Raw genomic sequence first — 22,001 nt, 5'->3', positions numbered from 1 at the left:
TCAGGGACTGAAAGCGCTCCTAGACACAGTAGCCTGTGCAACCTTCACATACGGATAAGTCAGGGACTGAAAACGCTCCTAGACACAGTAGTCTGTGCAGCCTAAACATACGGGTAAGTCAGGGACTGAAAGTGCTCCTTGACACAGTAGCCTGTGCAACCTTCACATACGGATAAATCAGGGACTGAAAGCGCTCCTAGACACAGTAGTCTGTGCAGCCTTCACAAACGGGTAAGTCAGGGACTGAAAGCGCTCCTAGACACAGTAGTATGTGCAGCCTTCACATACGGTTAAGTCAGGGACTGAAAGCGCTCCTAGACACAGTAGTTTATGCAACCTTCACCTACGGGTAAGTCAGGGACTGAAAGCTCTCATAGACAAAGTAGTCTGTGCAGCCTTCACATACGGGTAAGTCAGGGACTGAAAGCGCTCCCAGACACAGTAGTATGTGCAGCCTTCACATACGTGTAAGTCAGGGACTGAAAGCGCTCCTAGACACAGTAGCCTGTGCAACCTTCACATACGGGTAAGTCAGGGACTAAAAGCGCTCCTAGACACAGTAGTCTGTGCAACATTCACGTACGAGTAAGTCAGGGACTAAAAGCGCTTCTAGCAGCATGTGCAACCTTCACGTTCGGGTACATCAGGGACTTAAAACACTCCTCGACATAGTAGCTTTTGGCAGCCTTAACCTACGGATAAGTCAGGGACTGAAAGCACTCTTAGCGGCCTGTGAAACATTCACGAACGGGTAAGTCAGGGACTGAAAGCACTCAAAGACACCGCAGCCTGTGCAGCCTTCACATACGGGTAAGTCAGGGACCGAAAGCGCTCCCAGACACAGCAACTTGTGCAGCCTTCACACAAGGGTAAGTTATTGACTGAAACCGCTCCTAGAAACAGAAGCCTGTGCAACCTTCATGTTAAGGTAAGTAACGGACCAAAATCGCTCTTACACACATAAGCTGGTTCAACCGTCACGTACCGGTAAGTAAAGGAATGAAAGCGCTCCTAGACAATACAGCCTTTGCAGCCTTCTCGGTTAGTCAGGGACTTAAAGCGCTCGTAGACACAGCAGCCAGTGCATCCGTCGCGTACGGGAATGTCAAGGACTTAACGCTACTAGGCACAACAGCCTGTCCAGCCGTCAGATTCGGGTAAGTCAAGGACTAAACGCGTTCCCAGACACTACTCTCTAAATATACGCAAAATAGTAGTTAGTAAGTGACTGAAAGCGTTCCTAGACACAGAGGCACGTGAATCCATTAGGTACGGGTAACTCAGAGAATGTAATTAGCATTATACTAAGTAATTGAGATGTGCAAGTATACACACATTGATAAACTGGAAGACATGTGTTCAAGTAATTCCACTCGTATGCTATTTAATGTAGACTTGTGTAAAGAGGAAGTATTGATGTTCACTAAGAAATCAATGTTATGTTTTAAGACTGGAAACTACAGAGGGAAACGTGCGTGAATGCGGGTTACATCAGTATAAAACTTCTTGTTATAACATGAACAAACAGCGAACTTGAAACGTATGAAATTCTTTCTTCTTTTTCTCATGATCTATCTTCTTATGGCTATCTTCTTATGTTTTAAATGCATTAAGCTTAATAGAATGCTCGTCAACAACATGTTATAATATGGAGATTCCTACGTTCAAAATGTTTACTTTATTTTTGACTACAGTTGGATATGTAAAATTAAATAACAAAAGGTTTGGAATTAGTATATTGTGACCTTAATTCTGAAAAGGCACTGATAGCAAATTGACCATTTTTACTTGATGTGACCTTGGAATAATCTAGTTAAATTTATAGTGTTAAATGGGAACAATATTGCCAAAATATAAAGTGCAACGCTATCTGTTTTATCAGCGCAAATCGCTTTGTATGCATTAAATAAGAAAATTAATGCGGAAACTCACTTTGTGCACCTCATGGCAAACCTATCCTGACCACAACCCGATATAAAAACGTCTTAGACAGCATGTATGCCTATTTCATTCAAGTATGTAAACATATGTTGGTCATTTAACTTATTGATATCCGTTAAGTTCCTCTTTTCTTCAAGTCTCCATTAAAATCAATGTACCAAATAAACGCGTGCCATTTTGCTTATCATACGGCATTCTTAAATACGTGTTTGACGCATGTATAATTTGTAGATTGGTCTGAAAAAAAAAGGAAAACGCAGGAAATATATGTTGATTTTGATAAATAGAGACGTATTCCAAGACAAAGCAGTCTGTACAGCGGTCACTCTCAGGTATGTCATTAAGTAAGACTGAAAGCGTTCCCATACACAGCAACCTGTACAGTCGACACTCTCAGGTAAGTCCGGGACTGAAAGCGTTCCCAGCCACAGCAGCCTGCACAGTCGTCTCTCACGGGTAAGGGATGAATTGAAAGCGATGCCAGACACAGCGCTATGTACAGTAATCACATGCGATTAGGTACGCAGGGAATTTGTGTTTACTTGATTACAGTTTTGCAGTTCTCAAACGAAACTCTAACCTTGATAAAAAACAACAAACCACATGCTGTATACCACATTGAAGTTATTAAATAATTTTCTCACTGAATTGATGTGCAAGCACGCCCGTAAGGGTTCAGGTGTGGATTCATTACGGAATTGTATGCATGTTATGGTTTCCTTAATCCTGTTTCAGGAACATAACACAATAGGTATGATTTAGAATTTTAATAAACTATACTAAAACTGTTTTTATAACTGAGCACAACTTTCAAATGAGTTATTACTGAATTTCGTGTAAATCGTATGGTCATATTGGCGTTAGTAGTAGGAACGCACGGACCTGTATTTAACGTCACTACAATATGAATGCATGTACATTTTTGTTTAATATGTGTCACGTATAACCTATTAAACAAGATTAATCTGGTAAGACTAAGTGTTCGGCATCATTCGGAATTACGTTTCTAACGCACGGTGTTTGACGCTTTACAAATCAGGGTTTTATAACTCGAGTTTAATTCGATCTTAGCAGTCTGTTGCTCTGAACTACGTTTATGTTTATACTCCATCCATCTGTAACAAAAAGTATATAAATGTACGAGATTCAATGACATTACTGAATGAAATAAAAATGTAATTTTGCATGATGATAATGAGAAAATAACGTACTATTCACTTGTAATAATTAAGGAAACAATATGATTCGGCGAAAAAGCTAAACATAATTGAAAAAATTCGACCCATGATAATTAATTTAGTCAATGATTATATATAAAATAATGTTAACGTATACAAAATGTAATTAATGTATTTCATATAGCCATACTACAATAAATACTACAACACTACTTATGAAACTTAATAAAATACGCAACATGAAATGCAGATACAAATGATGTATGCATTTATTTTAACTCGTTCTATTTCTTATGTTATTTAAAAATTAGAAAGCTCTTCGCACTTTGTATGAATAACTGAAACATAAACATTATCTGAAACTACATTTTTACCAATGTATGGAACGTGCATTTAATAGTTTATAGTGGAAATAGAATTAAATACTCATCATGAACTAACATTTATATTGTGCTTTTGTATTTTAAGAATCATGTCGAAAATATGTCCATGGAAATATGTACTATAATGACCCGGCTGGGATACGGCGAGGAGATGAGAAGATGGCGGGTTGAGAAATACAGGGAGTTGAATAGGCTGGCAGATACACGATCAAGTCATGCCATTCATGTTATAGCAGGAAGCAAGGCAGAGGGACTGACCTGCCATTTGGAAAGCGACTTGGACATGTTGCACGTGTGGAAGGGTGTCCTCTGTGTGGAAGCTGGTATCAACCTTCACACCATACCTGACGACATAGACGTGTTTAGGATGGATACACGCGTATATCCAGGACACTGCAGACTGTTACAAGAGAGACGAGCGCATACACGTTTTACACAAATTCAGAATTCCCTGTGTGATAATGGATATGGAGCCGTTCTACTTAGTAGTAGTTTATTCCTAGACGAATGTTCGGCATCATTTACACGTTCAGAAATAGTGGAACATGAGCGAGCGGGGCCGTCGTTACCGGCGACAATGAAGGGTGTATATCATTTTGACAGAGTACCCGCACTACGCTGTCACTGCCCAATCATCCTTCAAAGATGGGCTGCCAGAACCCGTCATTGGCCGTCACCAGTTATAGTTAAGAAAGTCGAATCATTAGGAGCCTACCTAACCCCAGTCGGGTTTAAGGGAAGTGATTACCAGCACATGGAATGGAGGATGTGCTTTAACACTGGTGAGACAGAACTTGTAAACAATCTTAATAGCACACAAACGCAAGTGTATGTTATGCTTAAAATGATTCTCAAAGATGTTCTTAAGCCATGTAAGAAAGAAGTTACATCATACGTGATTAAAAATATAGTACTTTGGCAAGCTGAGAATAACCCACAGCATAACTTTTATAAACGCAGTTTTTTATACTGGCTACATGACGGACTGAGAGACCTTAAGACTGCTATTGTCACACAACAACTGTCATACTACATGATTCCGGAAAGAAATTTAATGGCAGCAACTGGTTTGCAGGATAAGCAGCAAAGTAAATGGGTAGCAGATATAACGGACATGATGGACGAAGGTCCAAATGTAATACTGAGATTGCCGAAGATACGACAGGCCATCGTCGCGTCCCCACAGCCGATGCTGTGGTTCAGCAAAATAAGGATGGAGTTTGAGATGCTGTGTCTGGAGAATTTGATCAACAGGATCGGACAGGATGAGCACAATGCTATTTTGCAGCAGATAATGAGACGTCAGGTGGAGACACTGATGGAGGTGGTACAACGGATGCTCATAGACGGATGTGATGTTAATGATCTGCATGACATCTACTACAGAATTTTAATGTAGTACTGCATTAAAGTGTAAGAAGTTAATGGAGCCGAAGGAACTAATCAGAGACATGTAATAAAAAGATTGTTTTGTTGCCAGATTTTAAGAAGTGATTGTATTTGCATTTTGCATGATGTTTCACTTCTTTATATTGTACTTGCTATTTTGTCATTATTATCATGAATTTGCGAATATTGGCAGGTTTGCGCATATGATACAAGTTTTACATCAACAAGCTCGGATTATGTGGAAATCATTAGCCGAACGCCACTTAACGAAACCATGTCACTGTTTGACCAGCAATGAACAAAACAGACAATTTGCTCTTATAACGCAATAAAGTCTGGTCGCTCAATGACGTAATCATTTCGAAATTAATTTCGAAAAAAAAACAACGAAAGGGGATTCCCCATGATGTGGTGATATAACTATATTAAACTCGCGACGAATACCTTGTATACAAGTCAGCTTATAAAGTATTCTTAGTTTCAAAGGGGCATATCAACGATTTATAGAATAATGCATTAATGAATAGTAATATCTTTACTAAAATAACATATTATTTTCATCTATAGGCTACATGCTTCTGGATGTAATTGCTTATTAGAGCCCGTATTTAAATGCATGCAATTTATATGACTGATGTATCGTTAATATATGTAACGTTGGATCGGCATTTGAAAAATATCGTTTTTGTTTTAGGCACTCGAAATAAACATTTTAAACTGTATTTGTCAGACTATTTTTCGTAAACGTAGTTCCAAAGCATGTTATATGTATGTATTGCATGTTAATTTATCGATTTCATATAAAGTCGTTTTATTTAAAAAATATTTTCAATTTATGTTCATTATAATTTTACTCTCATTGATTGTGTATACACATGTTGATAAAGTTGTGCTAAGCACTAATGTATAGTTAATATATTGTTTATAATCAAACTTTCAGAAAGCGCAGAAATTCAGTAATACAATCTTAAATAATGTTGTATGCACGAAGAATAACTCTAATGCAATGCACTCTTTCAATATAATTTGAGTTGCGCATACTGGCAGAAAAAAGCGTGCTTTTGTCTTATTGAAGTCTCAATCTTAAGTGCTAAGTGTTGTATTTAAAACTTAAATTTTATAGATATACTGTACAATAGTGCAGACAGAGTCAAGCAACACAGTAATCCAAATGGTCAACAATTGAACACACCTAGACCAAATTATTGGTGAATCACGCAACTTCATTCGTTGTAAGATCATTAATGACTGACTTGGGAACGAGGTTAAAATAATGTTGATTTCAAACTTTTTGTATTCAACTTGACTTGCTATTATAATTTGTTTATGTTTCATGGACGTAATTATGAATTTAGTGTGAGTAAATTTATTTAATATCATGTATTATTAAGAATTAATTTTAATTTTAAAGTTCCTTTAATCTTCATAGGAGGAGAAAATCCACGTGACCATTTATTGTCACTGGCCATTTACAATACTTCCTGCTTTCATCAATTAAATGTCTAATTCAGCATTATACTCATGCATACCAATCATGTGTTACGTGCAGACAAACACTAAAAGCCGTTAACGGAATATCCTTAACTGGTGTTACATGTCTTTGTATAAGCATGACAGTATGCATTTTAAGGCAGTATATGTATTAAACAGTTCAAGAGCTAATTGTATTATTGAACAATGTATATGTTTTCTTTGAATAATCTTAATTGCATGGCTTCAACTCTTTGTTTCCGTATGCTCTACCTAATCGTAACCTACATGGATATATGTATGCATATGTCAAAGCAGAAGTATTTTCCATAAGTATAATTCATCGAATTAATCCTTTCATTTACGGTAACTTAATAATATTCATCATACTAATATGGAATTTTTACTAAAATTAAAATGTCTATATGTTATGCTAAAATCTAGAATATTGACGACAATTGAAGAATTAGTTTATTTACTCCATTTCATCGTGCCTCGTGAACGTTTTATATTCATCACGTGAACATAACATCAAGGAGTATTTAAATTGCAAGTAAATCGAATTTTGATTTTCGATGTGACTTGGTATGTTTAATAAAACTTGGGATAGGTTTAGGCCAATGAAGACTTATTAGCAGGAGAGTGATTGTACTAGTCTTTTATTCATAAAGTGACCATTTGTGTATACATTAGATGGGCAACGAACGCTGTAGGCTGTCATAGATCTGGTTTTCGGAATATTTTTGAGCAAAATAATAAGTGGTTATTGCGTTCTGAATTATGTTTTTTCAAACAAACACAGAACTAACAGTTGTAACCTTGCACCCTTTGCATGACCTAGCGGTATGTTTCTGTCCATGTAGCCCAATTTATAACTGAATGCCTATATATATATATTAATAAAGCTTATGTTTTATAGTCGTGGTTAAATTTAGTGTGAAAACATACGTGGGATTGACGTCCCTCTGATAAGTATGTATTGAATAATTTCGATCTTGATAAAAAGTATCGACATTAGTGCAATAAAAACACTTATTCTTTATTGTTTGCGATAAATTATATTTGTCATCATTTTACATTATGTTTTGCAAACATAGAAAACATAAGACAAAGCCTTACGACTTAATCAATATTTGAACACCATATACACTAAGTCAGGCGACCGGGAGGTCACGGGTTCGATCCCAACAGTGGGAACGTTCTTTTGAGACACAAAGTACTGGTACAAGTGCCAGGAAACGGACTCGAGAGCGGTTAAAATAACCCTCAGGCTTTCTATGCAATCGAGCTAAAATAAAAAGGTTTACACTTATATCTGAACAAGATACATTATTGACGCCTCACATCATTCTAAAAAAATCGACATATCATTACCAAACAGCCTATGAAATTCTTAATCAGTAATCTTTGTAACAGTTGAAAGCTTAGTCGTCGTCCATTTATATAAGCCCTGTCAAAATCGGAAGTTCGTACATGCTATATTTTAGACACGTATGTTTATTATAGGAGCCTTTTCCTGAACGGCAATTTCCAACCAACTGACCTTTCGCTTAAACAAGACTGCCTTTAGACGAAATATACCATAAAATTGGACATTGTCATCCCTGATTAGCCTGTGCGGACTGCTTAGGCTAATATGGGACAACACTTTACGCACATGCATTAAGCCTTGCTTTCCAAAAACAATGATCAATTATCTTTTTCTAACGTTCGATCAAGATCCACGCAGAAGTAGTTCCTAGTGAATGTTAGTTGGTAAGAAGAAACAAGTAACAGTATTTGTCGAAGATTATATTTCAAACACACTTTCAGCTCTTTGTTCTTATGGACTCACATACTATTGTTACTTTTAAAGCGAGATCTGTGTTAAAACGCGAGCTTTATTATTGAAATGAAATACCTATTTAATGATTTAATGAGTGTTGCATTATGAACGTTAAATTGCCGTATTTAAATAATTGCATTCATTCGACGGTACATTATTATACATTTTAACAACCAGCAGTTTGTTATAACGTTAACCTTTATTAAATGATATATGTTTAAAGCGATTTTATTGCTGTAATGTATTTTGTATATGGCACTCCCCGGCGGTAGCTGTATATACAAACATCCACATTTCTTTCGGTCTAACTTTTCTCTCAATATGATTGGCTTATGATTAGGATGAGCTAAGTTACTAGTAACACAATACATCATTTGTTAACTTACTACAAGTATTATTTAATAATAAGAAATGTATGTTTTACAGTGTGAAATAAATAGTATACATGTATATATTTTAGTTACACTATTAGTAAGTGATGGCGTATGGGATATACACCCTCAGTAATTTCATACCATAGGAGAGCGAAGCTCGAGTACGGTGTGAAAGAATTGAGGCTGTATATCCCATACACCCTAAGTTACTAACTGTATAACGATTATATCTCAACCGACTACTCGATTACTCGGTGTGTATGGGAATTACTCGGGCTGTATGGAAAATACACCATGGGCACGTGACCGCTCTAAGCCAATCGGACTTGTTCATGTTTGTAGAAGGTGAGATATAAAGTATACTAGCGGGCTTAAAAAGAAACCAACACAACCTATTACAGTAACACGTGTCTTGTTATAAGATGCATTGTAGTCAAAAGGTTCAAGAATAGTGAAACGTGTGAATTCTCATTTATTCGGCATCCAAAGATTGCTAATAATGGTTCACATCAATCGAGGTCTGAGTTCACTTGCATGACAACCTTTGCCATGAACATACTAATCAACCTGTCCTCGTATTGCATGCCATCAGCAGCATGTTTATGTTCATGCATTGGCGTTCTGGTATAAACACACTAATGGAATGCATCTTTCCGTCAGGGAACAGACACATTTCCTATGTGAGTAATAGTCGCGCAGGTTCTGGGTGATGTAAAATGTGTATACAGAGGTTATATAATAATAAAAACACTGCCAACAAACAGTTATCTGCACAGCCTTTCCACAGATGAAGAAATAGCAATGTTCGGGAGAAAACGCGGTTTGAATATCTGAATACACTAAATACATGACATTTCCACAAACGCGACTTTGCTCACGAGGTTGCGTATAATAATTTATATGTTATTACAACTAAGTCAACTTCTTAATCTAATTAAATGACACGATTCATGTATACGGTATATTTGCTTCAAATTCATACCGATTTCCTCCCTTTATTAATTATACAAGTTGGCGATATCAATTGAGCTCAATGAAACGTAGATGACCGCATTCTGTGATAATTTCACATATTGCAAATCAAATAGTATCAATAGCAATGGCGTATATGTTCTGTTTTTGCTTATTTATTAATTTTGTAAGACATATAAATTTCGTATATCATGTACGTTAATTTTAATCCATGCATCCAGCGTTTTGCATTCATGACAAATTTTAGGTGTCCCTTGGACTCTAGTTAATAATTTTCAGGGGTCCTGTCAATAAAAATGGGGGTCCCAATAAATATGCTTGCTGTGTCAAAGTCAATTAGTTAAAAGAATAGTAATCGATTATTTACGTAAACAATAGCTGATATTTAACGCACACCTATACAATTAAAGATTTATTTTTATAGTTTAATCTTGCTTGCCAGATAATAAGTTATCGTAACCTCAGTAAGCTTTTCTTTCATAGCGACATAAAAAGCTTACATTTACGCAATGTAATCTCAATTCGGGACTTTGCAACTAGCAACAGCAGGTGCACGATTGGTCGATAAATCAACAAGCGAGACAACCAGTACATCCTTCTAGAAAATTACGCACTACAGTTGTCTTTCAGAGTTTCTTGTTGATATTACGAGAATCAATACGTCAAAATTAGTGTGCGTTAAATGGGACGCAAATTAACAAATATGACGGGTCCTGACTTGCATTTTATGCGTATTTGACGCAGAAAATCGCGTCCCGTAAAACCCTGCATGCATCTATCTATGTTACTTATGTTTACATGTACCAACCGTTGTTTGCGTTTGGTTTCATATTAAAAAGACATTAGTGATATTGAAATAATTCGTTAAATACTAGCATGAACATCTTAAATAAATCTAACTGCTTAACAATTTTTAATGAAAAACTCGTCTACACGTTTAATGGATAAGACAAATTACGTTATGTGTTTTAAAACGTGTCATCACTCTATGACCTCTCTCCGCGTTGTAGAGCCTGTACGTTCTCCAAGTATACCAGTACCTTAGAGTTGTCAGATGGAATACCTGTTCTCCGTGTTATCAGATGGCAGGATAATAACCACAATACATAAGTTTCCAATGAGATGTATTATAAGCTAGTTAATGTTTGTATTTTGTTATTATAAAGTGACACGCTGTGTTCAAATCCATGGATTGAAAATACAAAATGACAATTTCTCTTACGGTTTAGACGAATTTTTTACCAAAGTTAATGAGAAAGTAAATATGACTGTAATACAACAATAGATAGGTCACGCCCAGTTGGCAACTAAAATAAGATATTATACATTATTAAATATCCGCTAATTAACAGAACAATCGAAATATATTTGGAAAGTTTTCAGTCAGAAATATTCAATTTTTTTCATAAGATACTGTTCATCATAATTTATTGTTTTCCCGATACCAGTTGGAGGTATGACATGTTTAGAAAGATGAAAGTCACAGCGGCATGAGCATTCACTATCATACTTCCGTTATAAAGCATCGTGTTTTTGTTTGTTTTATTTACATTCAACCAACAGTTTTGATCAGTCAAGTGATATGTGTGTGTAATTATGAGGCGATATAAGTGATATGTGCAACCTACGGTGCGGTTAAGTATCCTTCATTTGCACAGCACTCTTGCCATTTAACATTGACAAAATTAGGAAAATATTGAATGATAAGCAATCAAAACTCTGAGTAATAGAGTGCCTGACAGGACACATATGCATAACCTACATGACAGATTGACACACAAATCCCATTCACTAACCATCATTAGTTAGACGATGTACCTTTTATTGTTATTTGAGTCTGAATGCCGGAGAGAAATCGATCTACAAAGGTGATTAATCAAACATGGCGCATATATGGTCGTTGTTTATTTCTTTTCTACATTTTAACATATCCATTTAAAGAAACACATTTGTTTAAATTTTCGCGTCAGTTAGTTGGCATAAGACATATGATTCACTTCATATGCCCTTTTTATTAACTTATTTGAACACCCTCGTGCGAAATAGGTCTTATATCATATGCGGCCAGCGCCGCTCCACATCAGCATGCACATCTGCCACAAACAACCATATCCGGTTTTTATCCGGACACCATTTTCAATCAAATCTTAATTTCATGTATATCATATCTATATTCTTAAAACAACAATTACATTATAAACGATGAAGTTTCTTATTATAACATGTTTTAAGTCTGCTAGCAAAATGTTGTTTGTTTGGTTTCGATGTTATGGTATTTGCGAGAATATGTTTTATGGATGCTATGAACTTTGGTACTGAAAAAAGTATCGTATTAATTGTAACACAAATTTAAACTACTTCATGACTTTGATACTTCACAACACATATTTTAATAATTAAAATAATCAAGCTCAACGCTGCTATAAACTAACTTTTTTTAATTGTGTTAAGTACAACCGCTTGACACTCTGGAAACCGCATTGACCACTGACAGACTCGTTTGATATGGTGTGCAGTTTTTATTTAATTACTAATCAATTAACGAATGTACCATACAATATTTGTTATAATTACAAAGTGCATTACATAGTGTTTTTGCAACTAATATTAATCGGACTTAATGCTTGCTTTTGAAAGTCATAATGCAGCTGAAATGAAAACCGAAAATGTCATATCCTTAACTCTTTGTTTCTTTGTTTAAGCATGACAATACGTATTTTAATCGCAAAACATTTATTAACAAGTTGCATTATTCTACATTAATGGTTTTTAGCGGAAAACGACATATCCTTAACCCTCATAGTTTAAGGGAGATTCCCCGTTGGTGTTCCATGTCTTTGTTTCGGCATGACAGTACGTATTCGTAAATGCAATAACCACTTCATTTTTTCAAAATTAAAAGTTTTAAACAATCACTTAACGATTGTACAAACCTAATATGAAACCTGCATTATCGGAAGTTTCATGGAAGAACATATAGGTGTTCTGTTTAATTTATGTTTAGCTCACGTCTTCCGCGGAGGACATGTACGATAAGAACATATTTTATAACCCAAGGTTATTTGTTCGAAGTTTCTTATAGATCTGCTATGCTGTTAAGGATTGTCGTTGAGGGGAACGTTAACGGGTGACGCACGACGGAAAACAGGTGATTTAAAAAACTCACATTGAGTAGGTTTAACAGTTAAATGCATGCATTTTAAATATAATTATACTAGCCATGTTTTTTACGTGTGGGTTGTACTCCGAAAGTTGTGACAATTTATTGCCAATTGAATTAAAACGTTCCGGTATTATCGATAAAAGGTCATGGTTTGGAGAACATAGACTAGCGTATTGGCCTGTAACAGTCCACTTTTACCGTATCCCTGTGTACACTAAACATTTTGCGCCATTTTGTTTTATTTGATTACCGTTTTTGCGTTCCTGTTTGATGTTGTCTGACCGTTATCCGGCGATTGATTTGATGATTCACGTTTTCTGGTCAACAAGCGATGTGAAGACAATCAAAATAAAGATATAACATCATGTTTCATCCACGTTTTATCTTTTGATTAATAAACATAAAATGTGCCTATGCACCCCGCTCATGTTAACCAGGGACGACACTGTTCGCATAGACTGGATTTTTGATAGACGATACTTCCTATACACGCAAATTCCATTAAAGCAAATTGTTTCGTCCATGATTGAAAATATACATATTTTTAGGAAGCAGCACACATAATGATATTGTTTAACCGAAATACTGTCCAACACTCAGCAAAATAAATACCATGGAAGTGTATTGCGTTTCCCCAGCATTAAAGGGGCCTTTTCATAGATTTTGGCATGTATTGAAGTTTGCAACGCTTTATATTGATAAATGTAAACATTTGATATAAAAAGCTACAGTAAAAACAAGAATACAATTAAAGACAGAAAAAAGTAACCCTCAACCGGGCTCGAACAAAAGACCCTTGGAGTAAAAGTATATTGCTTAGACCACTCGGCCATCCGCGCTACATTGTATTTGATATATAAGTAAATTTCTTAGTATTACAAAATATAACGACAACAACAAAACTCTCCAAAGTATTAAATCGTTTCGCGTTGCAACGCTTTATACTGTTCAGGTTTTAAAATCGTTAAAACAAGCATATAATGGATATTTTAGATCATGGTACATGTTCAGTATTGCTGTTGCCTAGCACATATCATAACTATAACGATAATTTGCGAATCTGATATTTTTTTGTCAATTTACTGAAACGTGAAAAGGCCCCTTTAAAGCGTAAAATTGTGTTTATATATGAAACCACAACGCAGAAGGCATTGCGAAAACTTAATTAAACTTATATTTGATTCTTTCAAACATTTAGCTAGTTCGCGAAGACGGGAAGAAGCGGATTTGAAATCAGATATGAGCCGCGTTACGGCAAAATCGGTCGTGTGCCTTAGGCGGTCAGCTTAGCTCCAGTCCAGCGTGTGCATTCGTGAGGTCTGGTCAGGAGCTACACAGACAGCTTTAATATCGACCAAAGTTTCGTGGTCGTATTAGCGGGGGAAGTAGCTCCTGAACAGACTGCGCTCATAAGCAGGCTGGACTGACCGCATATGCCTTAAAACCCATGTTTGAATGACACAACTAATGTATACCACGGCATAACACAAGAGACAGTTAAATATCGTAAAACATGAATCCAAATAAAAAAATGAATACTTGTTTATAACGTATTAATAAACTAGACATTACCCATTAATTACTAGTATGTCCAGTAATTTGATGATGAACACTATATACACTTAATACCGCACACATAAATGGCGTGCTAACGCACAGTGCATATGTATAAAAATATGATTTTCGGTTTTGCCCAACACATACACGGAAATAAGTCGTTTTGTAAAAAATGAAATAAATAACCTCATATAAGTGAGCGAACATTAAAACATTCTGTATGTACACATATAGGTCAGAAATGTGTGATGACATTAAATAAACATTTGGTGTTTACCGAGACTGAAGTTAGTAAGCATGAAGTCACGTTTGTACATTGATTGGTAAGTTACACGACATGGCATACAGACCGATAGTTTCTTAGCTTAAATGTCAAATAGTTTAATTGAAGTGAAGTTGTAATATGAGCCTTGTTTTTGGAAAACAGGGCTTAATGCAAGTGCTTACAGTCTTATCAGGGACTACATTTACCGCTTGTATGGGATCGTTGTTTTAAAAAAATATGTTCTACACGAAAATTCAGTCAAGGCGGAAAGTGTCGTCGGAGATTATTGTGAGGTTGTGCCGCTACCAAGAGCGAGGATTATGTATGTTATATATACAAGAATGTACAGTTTTTGTATCCTGGAACAGCCAGCCGGCCTTACTCTGTGACCTGAGCTAGTTACCTGGCAGCACTCGTAGCATAAACTTGCCTTGCCTTCTCGTAAGCCACACTATCTAAGAACAGATCGGTCTGTTAAAATCGAAAAAAATGAATACCGCTGTACAGTTTTCGTCTATGATTAGACTAAACAGGCACAGGCGACACATGCTAATTATTGACGACAGTTTTTACGTGCAAGCATTAAGCCCAGTTTTCCCAAAGCGCAGCTTAGTTATGTTGAGGTCACGACAACGTCGCATCACTGCTCTTAAAGCTCTAGACTGTTGAGTGATGAATTGACCTGGTTTCGCTAAACATTTTAACGACCAACGAGGACAAATGGTGACAAATGCCTTTCATATGTTCGTATAAATGTCAAACAAGACAAAACTATTCCTTATTTTCGTCGAGATTCGTGTGTTCTCTTCACGTTTAAGTCCGAAGTCATATATCATACATTATAAAAATCCTCGAATTGTATGATCAAATGAAAATGCGAGATAATATGAATCCATGACATTTCCTGTCAACCAAACTATTGTCGTTTACTCCTTTAAGTGATATTATTGACATCTTACAGTTTATAGTTGTCTATCGCAACCGTTGTTTATTTGGTGTTTTCACTTCATATACACTTATAATTGTTAATGCAGCATAAACATAGTAAAACATTATCCTGGAAAAAAATGCATTTGAATATCAACCGTTCTTTCATTTTGACAACTGACGACATAAATGATGCGATTTACGATGAAAATCTAAATCTAGTTTTAGTGCAGATTCGTTCATACGACACAAAGACACTATTTTGTTTTACGGATCATTTCGGCTTAGAGGACTGGGTGAGTCAAGAAAAATAACGAATGTAATATATATTTTTTATAAACAACAGGTAGCAAGATGAGTTGCAGATAATTGGTCAGTAACCTCACTTTAACTAACTCTGTTGACCTGTTCATTCTTTTGAGCTCAATTAAACAGTGAAAAATGCTCATAATATCACTTTAATAAAATGTCGATCTGGCGATTTGGATATGGAAACATTCTACTTAGAAGTAGTTTATTCGTAGACGCATGTTCGACACCAATTGCATATTCAGGAGTAGAGGATCATGAGAGAGCGGGGCCGTCGATACCGGTGACATGGAAAGGTGCGGGCAGGGTATGCGCACTACGATGTTATTGCCCCGGCATCCTTCAAAGATGGGCTGCCAGACCCCGTCATTAGCCGTCATCAGTCATAGTTCAGAAAGTTGTATCATTAGGAGCCTTTGTAACTCCCATAGGATTTAGGGGAAGTGAATTCAAGCACATGGGGTGGAGGATTTGCTTTAACACCGGCGAGACAGAGCTGGTAAATAACCTTGATGGTACACAAACGCAAGTGTATGTTATGCTTAAAACGATTCTAAGAGATGTTCTTAGGCCTTGGAAGAAAGAAGGTACATCATACGTGATAAAAAATATAATACTTTGGCAAGCTGCGTGGAACCCACAGAACAGCTTTAATACACATAGTGTTTTCCACTCGCTTCATGATGGACTGAGAATACTCAAGACTGCTATTGTCACACTACAACTGCCATATTAAATGGTTCCGGAAAGAAATTTATTGGCAGACAGTGGTTTGCGGGATAAGCAGCAAAGTAAATGGGTTGCAGATATCACGGACATGATGGCGGAAGGTCCTATGGCAATTATGAGATTACCAAATATACGACAGGCCGTTGTCGCGTCCCCAGAGCCAATGTTGTGGTTCAGCAAGATAAGGATGGAGCTGGAAATTCTGTACCTGGATTTGTTGAACAGATGCACGAAGTGCAGCAGTGAGAACAGGGTGGTTGATGAGTATAATGATATCCTGCAGGAGATAGAGAGACGTATGGGGAAGCTAATGGTTGAGGTGGCACAACGGATGCGAGTGCAAGGCTGTGCTAATTATGATCTGTGGGCCATTTAGAATAGAATATTAAAGTGATCATAAATTTAAGTGCGAAAATAGGATGTTGCTGGAGGAGTTTACCAGCGACATTCATGTAGAGATGACAGCGAGGTTGTGGTTTGACTCCGATATTATCCTGCAGCGACGAGTAAGAGAGGTTTTTCAAGAGTATGACATGCCACAAAATAAGGCCAATATCACCAATAAATTGAATGTTTTTTTTTTTAAATAATTCTGCAATTCGAAGTGAGAGTAAGCTTCCTACACAATGTTTAAACGAGTCAAGCATCAAAATTAAAATATCGAGTAGGGACATTTTTTTGCTCTTATTTTGTGTTTATTGTAGTGAACTGAGTGATGATAGCCCTCTTTAAATCTGTTCTAAAGTCCCAACTCCATCACTTAAGCAAGTATATCATACGGCATGATTATTGAACAGAATATGATTGTTTGTCTTATGCAGTTTGTACAACGATTCGAAGAAAATCAACTTTATGTGTTTTGGATAATAACTTGAATTTCAACATATTTAAAACAGTATGGTTTGTTTAAATCATTGAATGTATCGGACATTAAGCAATTAGCTAGGTTAACAAAATAAATAACCGATTCTCTTTAATTGTTGACCTCTAATGTAAACTTGACATGACGAAAATTGTTTGAAGCTTTGTGATGATTAGCGACGTCTTGGCAGGAGCTACACTGTCCCACTTGAAGTCCCATAAGTTCTCTTGATCTCAATAGCAAACAGTATAGCGCCTGAGCAGACTGCGCGCCGATGAGCAGGCTGGTTTTCAGTTACGCTGGCCGCGTATTACATGAGACCCATTTTTTGCTAGATGCGGCTCAATTAAACGGACACTTGCTTAGGTCAAAATTGAATTATCATTGTTGCGTTTTGATCCATGAAATTCAAGTACGACTTTGACACTTAATGTAGTCATCACTTTCTTCGTTTTTTTTCTTTCTCATATCTATGAGAACTTTTTCTGCGAGTAATTTAGGAATACATACAATTGTGCATATATCAATATTGTAACATAGAATTAGAGGTTAGAGCTCCGCAAAAACTATTATAATAATTACGTGTTATAGTTTGAAAATTGACCTGAATGCATCTTAACTTTGAGGATAGCAATGAGGATCTTGCACTGTTCCTCATCTAGGTTAAACTAACTGTTATCTAATTATTTATTAGATTGAAACAACATTTTGAATTGAAATGATACAACCTATAGAAGCTATGTTTTTTTGCAACGTGTTTTCGGGCACCTTTTATTTTTGTAATCTAGTATTGAATGTATTTAATCAGAGTTTATTGATGGCATGTTATTTTTATAATCATCTAGCGATCAATAGATGATATATACATTCAATTATAATTGAATGTATCAGGGTTGTTTTCCTACTTTGCGATGTCATCTTGAACATCGAAATATAAAATAATTATATGTTCAGGTTTTGAAATATTCAATTCTTAACTCAAATCCAAAAATGATTTTTGCAATATGCCCATTATGATACTATTTATAAAAGTATACCTAGAAATTCGCATTCAAAACTGGAACCGCGTTTTGGCACAATCGGGCGTAAAGCATGTGCGTTAAGTGTCGTTCCAGATAAGTCTGTGCTGACGTTAAGGCTAATCTGGGTCGACAGGCTATCATGGAAATTTTTCGTTTAAAGTAGGTCCCTTCTTAATAAAAACCCAGTGTTAGCGAAAAAGTCCATTCACTGATTAGCCTGTGTTGACTTACGCACATGCATCAGGCCTATTAAAAAAATAGCCTAACTTTTTAACGCCAAAAAACAGAACGTTTTACTGACTACATCTTCATATAGTTCAAGATGTATTTCACGTCAAGTCGTCTTAATTCATACACGGAAAGTTTTATTATCAATTGATTTCATTGTGCATGACATGTTTCTAAAATTTTTTTTTTTAGTAATTACTGTAATTCATATACATCCTCGCTATGCTATTGGGAATTTTACTTCTTGATCGATGGCTCTTTCCCAAACTGCCTCTGCTGATCTCGAATTGTTACTATACTGGAATTGTCACTGTATGCTGCTAACATCTGAAATCTTGTCAGCTAGAAGTGATTTAGCTGACATGTTATTTACTCCCTTTCATCATGTCTCCGATGCTATTAGTTATATTCTCTGGTAAAGATTAAAACCATGAGCACATAAATTTCAACTAAATCGAAATTGTATATTCGATGTTAGAACGTAAATGATTAATAACACTTGAGATAAGTTTATAAAAATCAAGACGTTTTATCATGTGAGATATAGAGAATAATGGGTTAGTGTTGATTATAGATCAGGTTTATCATGGGAGGCTTAGAAAACAAAAAGCACGAGCCTTGGCGAGTGCTTTTTCGTTTTCGTGCCGAGCATGATAAACCTGATCTATAATCAACACTAACCTATTATTCTATTTATCCCACTTTTTATTCAGTAAACTTTTTTTATTTAAACAAAATAAGTTTCCATGAGTGTTTGTCGTACTTTCATAATGACTGTAGTGTAACCAAGGTCAGTGTATTACTCCGCGTTCCATAAATAACCTCTGATCAAATAATCATTTTTTTTAATCAGAATATCGTTCTGTAACAAAGTGCCGAGCGTTATTAATTACAATTTTAATCATATTGAATTGCAAATCTTTAAGTTTGATGATATCAATATGACATTAAGTTGTTATATACAAGAAACTACAATTTTTTACAACGTAGCCGAACACCACACACAATTCACTTTCGATATCAAACTATCGAGTCGATCACGAGGTGCACAATATTTGCTTCTTTGTTATAATATGTGGTTATTCGTGACGAAATAACAAATATTACTTGGATTTAAGCTAATTATATACATTAACATTTTGAATGTTGAACGTGGCACCAAAGAATTGTGAGGCAAAGTTGTTCGAACTAGAAAAAGACATTTGCTGGTGAAGTGACTGGGTGGGGCGAACATCAAGATCAACTTGTTCGACGGTAGACAGTGGTTGTCTAGGCTGCATTTCGGCCATAGTTTCGGTGCATGAAGGTGAACAAGAGGAATCTGTTGGATTGTTACATTAACTGGACTGAGCAAGAATGATCACTTTTGCTGCTGTTCAACAGATATGTTGGAATAATTGGTTATTGACTGGAAATTTTTGTGCCCTGTTATGGCCATGGTTTCAGTGGGTGGAATGTTTGCATTTCGAAGTTTTTGGACCAGGAATTTGCGAACTGAGTGGTTCGTTATTCTCTTGTGCTTGAGAAAGCGGGCGTCTTTTGCCATGGCCTTCAGCATCTGACCTAACTTGTTGACACCCAATTGTTGACGCAAGAATCACCGGGATGCAGTGTCATTTGTGCGTATTGACAGGTAGAAAAGATGCTTTGAAGAAAAATAAGATGGACGCATATCCGAGTACAGCTTGTAAATGAACACAGGATTTCTTGGTCCAGACGATTGTTTTCTACGGTCAAAGGGGAGCAACTCGAACTGACTTCTTCAAAGGGGAGCAACAACAACAGAACCTATTTGCATAGTGTTAAATTTACCTAATACTAGGTTTTAATGACAATAAATGACAAAAACTCGTTTTTTTGCTACTTTCCTTTGTTTTAAGGTCATTAAGATTGTTTTCATTATTGATGCACTTGGCAAATACAGGTGACGAGGTGCGTGGGAAAAAGTAGTCCCGGTTCGGCAGTTCATGACGTCATTTCGTGCCATTGATTATAGCCTTGCCGTTGATTATAGATGAAATTTAATCAACGGGGCTTTAATCAACCGATTTCGCTGTAAAAGTGGGATAAATTGTACTCTCCTTTATTAATTTAGTGACAATTGCCTATATAATTCAGGGCAATACATTAAACACCTCACATATAACAATTATTATTTAAGTTGTTATCCCCTTGGGAATGCCAATGGCTTTCGGTGTTTTATCAAGTTTTAAGGTAAGTGTACATGCACGTGTGGTTGTTCAGCTCAAACAAGATATCACTATGTCATGTATTTGAAAACAAAAATATTCCATCATTCTGTGAGATTGACAACCACAGCTGTAAGCCGCAACACATACTGTTTTTTATATCATTGTTAATTCATCGGAATCGTTTGGAAAGATGGAAAACGACAGCTGTTGGCTGCCGTAGATCTTAATCTCGTTCAGGGAAAACAAGGCGTTTTGCATGTGCGTTAAGTGTCGTCCCAGATTAGCGTATTCAGTCCACACATGCTAATCAGGATGCCTCTGCTTTTATGGAATGTTTCATTTAAAGGAAGTTTCTTCTTAACAACAAGCAAGTCTTGGTTGCAAGTGTCGTATCTGATTAGTCTGTATGAACTGCATAGGCTGATAAGGGACGATGCTTTATGCACATGCTTTTACAGAGCGCGTCCCATCTGGAATTGGTATCGTCCTGAGAAAACCGAGGTTGATCATTTTGCATTGTGTTGCAAGCTGATACATAGCGTACAATTATAATGTACACAATTGCCTTAAAGCATATTATTGACTCGGTTATTATTGATAATCTAAATGCGACCCACTTTTTAATGGTATTCTTATCGTTACATATATGGTCGTGGTTTTATAGTATTGGTTAAATTAAGAGATGAAAACAGAAATGCAATTTATAACATCTGGAAAGTATGCTTTGAATTGTTAAAATTTTGAGATCAAATAGCAAGATTAATGCAATATGGATACTTTTTTAAATTGTTAATGCATATATTTTAAATGTATTTGTTTGCTTTGAATTTCCACATAACACAGTTCATTGCGGTATCAGTTGAAAAAACAACACTGCATGTAAACAACTTTACCAAAGAGTGAATTTATTTAAGCTACATCAAGCATAAATGAACGCCGCGCCTTGTAAAAACCGGACTTCATGCGTGTGCTTAAAGTATCGTCCCAGATTATCCTGTTTAGTCTTATCATTTAAGACACCTTCAGCCTGAACTGAATTCAACTGCACATGCTAATCTGGGGCGATATTTTACTCAAAATAAGTATGCCCGGTTTTAACATTGCGCGGCTTATTTAAATAACATTATTTTATGTTGTTTTCACTTTATTAATGACCGGTCCATTTGATCGATATGTTTTTAAAGTACCTTGTTGGTCGGAAGATATTGCAATAAT

At 36.1% G+C, this 22,001-nt stretch overlaps 1 protein-coding gene across 1 annotated transcript in view; it reads left to right on the top strand.

Moving 5' to 3' along the window:
• LOC127851117 (uncharacterized) overlaps window positions 1-22,001 on the top strand; it is a 277,459-nt gene that overhangs the window by 5,786 nt on the left and 249,672 nt on the right. The window contains exon 3 of the mRNA XM_052384677.1: window positions 3,588-4,496. Within this exon, the coding sequence (XP_052240637.1) occupies window positions 3,588-4,496 (909 nt within the window). The remainder of the gene's footprint in view (window positions 1-3,587; window positions 4,497-22,001) is intronic.

This window comes from Dreissena polymorpha, chromosome 11 (genome assembly GCF_020536995.1).
Source record: "Dreissena polymorpha isolate Duluth1 chromosome 11, UMN_Dpol_1.0, whole genome shotgun sequence".
NCBI lineage: Eukaryota > Metazoa > Mollusca > Bivalvia > Myida > Dreissenidae > Dreissena > Dreissena polymorpha.
This window is presented reverse-complemented; position numbering and strand designations above follow the sequence as displayed.